At 50.4% G+C, this 5106-nt stretch overlaps 1 protein-coding gene across 5 annotated transcripts in view; it reads left to right on the plus strand.

The window, feature by feature from the left end:
- PKM (pyruvate kinase, muscle) overlaps window positions 1–5106 on the plus strand; it is a 41583-nt gene that overhangs the window by 24295 nt on the left and 12182 nt on the right. For 2 of the 5 annotated variants that reach the window (XM_014959794.1, XM_014959792.1), the window contains exon 8: window positions 3608–3760. The exons of the other annotated variants lie outside the window; for them this stretch is intronic. In XM_014959794.1, coding sequence (XP_014815280.1) covers window positions 3608–3760 — 153 coding nt within the window. The remainder of the gene's footprint in view (window positions 1–3607; window positions 3761–5106) is intronic. 5 annotated transcript variants of the gene reach the window in all.

Consider the following 5106-nt stretch of genomic DNA (forward strand, 5'->3'; position numbering starts at 1 on the left):
AAATTGCAAGCTTGTGTCTTGCATAAATACAATAGAGATAAAAGTGATGCCCTTTTATCGCGTGCAGTCGCTGTGGGTGCTGCTGTGCCGGGGCTGGGAGCGGTGTGGGAGCTGGCAGCGGGGACATTTCTGGTAAACACTGACCATGGGAACACATTTGTTTCAGGCAAGGACTATGTCATGACGGAGATCGAGAACGGTGGCATGCTGGGCAGCAAGAAGGGAGTCAACCTGCCCGGTGCCGCAGTCGACCTGCCTGCGGTCTCTGAAAAGGACATTCAGGACCTAAAATTCGGTGTGGAGCAGAACGTGGATATGGTGTTTGCTTCCTTCATCCGCAAAGCTGCTGATGTCCACGCTGTCAGGAAGGTGCTAGGGGAAAAGGGAAAGAACATCAAGATCATCAGCAAGATCGAGAACCATGAGGGTGTGCGCAGGTGAGCTTTGTGAAGGTGTTTGTCACCTTGTATCAAGGGGAAAACACAGCCCCTTTGTGTTGTAGCCAGGACTCCTGGTCTCTGGCTTGCCAGCAGTGGCAGAGTTACTGGTCCAGTAACAGGGTAGTAGTGCAAGCTGTCAGTGCTGTGTGTGTGCAGTACGAGCAGAGGGTTGTGTAACTGCCACACGCTCTGTGGCACACAACTCTCCTTGAATACCTGAACAAAAATCTGTGATGGTCTTTGTAGCCAGTGTGAGTTCAAACTTGTCCAACTGGTCATGGTGGATGCAGTTTGGTGAGCTAACACACGGGAATCGCCATGTCTGTGACAAACCATCAGACTGAAATATCACAGATCAACTCAGGCTCCTCTCCAACTGTCTCTGTATTGCTTTAGAAAACTTCAGGCAGCACTTTACGTGCTATGACCCAGTCTTGTGTTTCTTCCTCCTGCCTTGGCATTGGAGGGGATCGCTCCAGAGCGATGCTCCCTTTCAGAGCAGGAGGACAGAACAGACAGGAAGGTGCTTTGTGGAACAAATGGGGTAACAAACTTCTTCTCTTGCTGTCAGGTTTGATGAGATCATGGAGGCCAGCGATGGCATTATGGTGGCCCGTGGTGACCTGGGAATTGAGATCCCTGCTGAAAAAGTCTTCCTTGCCCAGAAGATGATGATTGGACGTTGCAATAGGGCTGGCAAACCCATCATCTGTGCCACTCAGGTACTCCAAACTCAACGCTGGCTCGTAACTGCCAGAGCCTGGCAGGGTGTGGGCTGTCACAGCTTGATGGCCTTCACTAGAGTGTGAGATACCAAGAGCAAAGAGGTTTTGCTCATAGCTGAATAGCTCATCATGGGGCACTTTAAAGATGTGTTATAGGACTTCTTGTGTGGCTGCTGAAGGCTTTACCCCGCAAAACTTCATGAGTGTGAGCCTTTTGGGCTGACAAAACAAATTCTGGGGGAAAAACATGGCTTATGCTTTGCCTTGGCATCTTGTAGCAGCACATTTGTGTCTAACAGGAGGAAAAGATCCATCTCCTCATTTTTCTGGGAGCTGCTGGTGAGGTAGGGAGAGCTGACATTCAGCTTTGCTGGTTCCAGTAGGGATTATGTGCAGACAGTCCTCAGGCACTGGGGGGACTGGTTTCCTGGCTGTGTTTGCTCTGTGCACAGGCTGTGGCAGCAAAAACTTTCTCTAGACAGACACGGTTCTGCATTTACAGTGACATGTGCTGCTTCCTCTTCCTGGATTGTGACTAAACCGCTGCCTCAGGCGGTGTTTGAGGAGGAAATGAATGATGTTTGCCCAGTGGTGAGCTGCAGTGGGGAGGAAGTTGAGCACCTGGGGAAGATAAGAGCTGGCCAGGCTTTGGTGTGTGGAGATCTACCAGCCTCTAGGAGAAATGGGTAGGAAGAGCTAACTTCATGGAAAATTACTCTTGTTTTCCGCTCTATTCAGAGCAGGTGCTTAGGAGTGGTGTCGTTAACTGCTCTGAGTTTACTTGCCTGCACATATTATATAAAGAGTTTGAAATCTTCTCTTGGATGCAGATGAATTTAGTTGGTGCAGACCTTGCTGTTTGCCTGTTTCTAGATAAAAAAACCCAAACCCCTGGATGCTAATTTGGGAACATGTGGCTGGATTTGAGCTTTCCGTAAAGATGTCTAATGCAGTACTCTGCTCCAAAGAGCTCCAAGTTCACTGGGCTGAAAAGTTAAATTGGAACGTGTGTGAGCCGACACAGGCAGGACACAGGAACAACCACAAAACCATGGATGAAAGGCAAAGAACAAATTGAATCCCGATACCTCGTGGATCAGGGGATCTCTGAAGCAGCACTTGGGCTGAGACACACAAGTAGGGGATGCAGGTGCTGCAGAGCGAGAGTCCTTGTTAGTGAGGGAGTGAGAGCTCAGACTTGTTGTTCTCACCTTCAATCCAAGGGTTCAAACAGCCAGAGTTTTCTGCTGTGTTTGGATCTTCTCCAGCAGCAGGGTAGGAATTTTGGGGATGTTCGATAAAGTGCTGCCCCCGAGTCCATCACAGGCCTGTGTTATCTGAGTGCGGATGTTGTACTTGTCAAGCACATAATACTAAACAACAATTAGTGTGATACCTGTGTTTTCCAGCACCCCATGTGCAGGTCACTTGAGTGTGTTTACAATCCTCCCACCCGATTGCCTGTTATTTTCTCACAGAAAGTCAGACTGTTGTGTCTGTGATGTTGTCTGTGTTAAATATCCCTGGGAAAGGAGTCAATGTAGAAGATACAAAATGAAACGGGTTGGTTTTATCACTGGTAGGTGGGTTCAATTTAAAGCTGGTTAGGGACCAAGCCCCTCTCTGTACTGTACCCATGGGAGAAGGCTTCTCCCAGAGTTTAGAATCATAGCATTGCCCAGGCCGGAAGGGACCTCCAAAGGCCATCTAGTCCGACCCCCCCGCAGTCAGCAGGGACCCCCCCACCTAGCCCAGGTTGCCCAGGGCCTCGGCGAGCCTCTCCTTGAATATCTCCAGGGAAGGGGCCTCAACCACCTCCCTGGGCAACCTGTTCCAGTGCTCCACCCCCCTCCCAGTGAAGAACCCTCTCCTCATCTCCAGTCTAAATCTGTTCCCCTCCAGCTTGAAGCCATTGCCCCTCGTTCTGTCCCTGCAGGCCTTTCTAAACAGGCTCTCCCCAGCCTTCCTGTAGCCCCCCTCAGGTACTGGAAGGCTGCTATGAGGTCTCCCCGGAGCCTCTTCTTCTCCAGGCTTAACAACCCCAGCTCCCTCAGCCTGTCCTCGTAGCAGAGGTGCTCCATCCCCCTGATCATCCTTGTGGCCCTCCTCTGGCCCCTCTCCATCAGGTCCATGTCCTTCTTATATTGAGGGCTCCAGACCTGCACACAATACTCCAGGTGAGGTCTCACCAGAGCAGAGTCAAGTGGCAGAATCCCCTCTCTGGACCTGCTGGCAACGCAGCTTTTGATGCAGCGCAGGATGGGATTGGCCTTCTGGGCTGCAGCTGCCCACTGCCTGCTCATGGCCAGCCAATTTAGGGCATTTAGGGCAGAAGACAGGATGCAGCCTCATCTAGAATGTATATATTGAAGTGCAGTAGTGGAAAAAAACCCAGCTGATTCCTTCTGCAATGTCTTGATTTCTTTGGTCTTGTTCTTCCAGATGCTGGAGAGCATGATCAAGAAGCCTCGCCCGACGCGCGCCGAGGGCAGCGACGTGGCTAACGCCGTCCTGGACGGAGCAGACTGCATCATGCTCTCCGGAGAGACTGCCAAGGGGGACTACCCGCTGGAGGCCGTCCGCATGCAGCACGCTGTGAGTCCTGCCCTTCTGGGGCCCTGCATCTTCAGCTGAGCCAGAGGAACATCTCATTGTCTCTGGTGCTAGGTGGCAGCACCCAGCAGCACAAAGCAGTCGCTCCTGTGTTCACACCGTGGGTGTTTCTTTACCTAGTGTGGTCCTGAGGGCCTGAAACCTCACTCTGTGCGCTCCAAACTACCCTTGGGTGGAGCTGAGAACTGCTCTGCAGTGCTCTAAACTCTAAAGTTTCAAGTTTATCATTGATTTCTGTTTATGCCAGGGTAAAGGGGGGGGGTTTGCTGTTACCCTGGTATGAGTTTCTCCAAATGCCCTAGTTATTTTGGCATATTAAATGCCTCAAACTTCTCCATGGTGAAGGAGCTGCTTAAGCAGTTTATCTCTAGCTAATGAAAGGTATGGGCTGGCTCCTGGGAGGGGTGTGGGGGAGGCTTGCCAGTGTGGTGTGCAGCATTCAGCACCTGGTGTGCTTGATGTTGGGGGTGTTTGTTGCACGAGTACTGACAGCACCCAGTTTTACATGCCTGAACTGCCAGAAACCTCTGCTCTGCTTCGAGTTCACCCAGCTCGAGTTTCAGCTGATAAAAAAGCCCGATGTCGAAGAGCTACGAGTGTTGCTTCTCCCCCAGTTAACAGGGCTGTGAATCACAGCAGTGATAACTCTCACCAGTTATAACTCTCACCAGTTTAATTTGCAGTTCAGGGTATATAGATTAATCAGCTCAGCTAGTGTGGGTTTTTTTTTGCAGTGTGTTACGTAAATAACTCTTATCTGGTCAATATGGAGTGGTGTTTTTTTGCATGTGGCAAATGCAAAATCTGACTTGATGATGATTAAGGCAGTGAGTGCTGGTTTACAGGCTGAACGCTAATGGTGCACCTAAAAGGTTCTTCCTCAGGTTTCACCCCCTAAATCATTGAGGGTTGACTTTCTACCAAGAGCTGGAAACTTGCTGCAGCAAATCTTACCCCTGGGTTTACATTCTGGCATTAATTCTTAGATTTGGGCAGTGTGTATTTTGTACCTGCAGCCCGAGCTCAGGATCCCTCTTCCTGCAGACCTGGGAGTAGCGGTGCTCACTCTGCCAGGTCCCCGTGGAAATACTCAAGGTTTTAACCCTCTGTGCAGAAGAGTGAATACAGATTCACTAAATTTAATGTAAATATGGTGCAGGCAGCAAGGTGCCAGCTCTGTGATGGTGGGAGCACATCCCTCTGCAGTCAGGGTCTTTCATCTGGGCTAATTCACCTGGTGTTAGTTGAGAGAAGCCCTGCCCAGCAATAGTGCCCTGAGTAACCACAGTCTGAAAATCTGCAGCATGGCCAGAGCTGATGAATATTTC

The sequence above is a fragment of the Calidris pugnax genome, unplaced genomic scaffold (genome assembly GCF_001431845.1).
Source record: "Calidris pugnax isolate Ruff unplaced genomic scaffold, ASM143184v1 scaffold491, whole genome shotgun sequence".
Taxonomy (NCBI): Eukaryota; Metazoa; Chordata; class Aves; order Charadriiformes; family Scolopacidae; genus Calidris; species Calidris pugnax.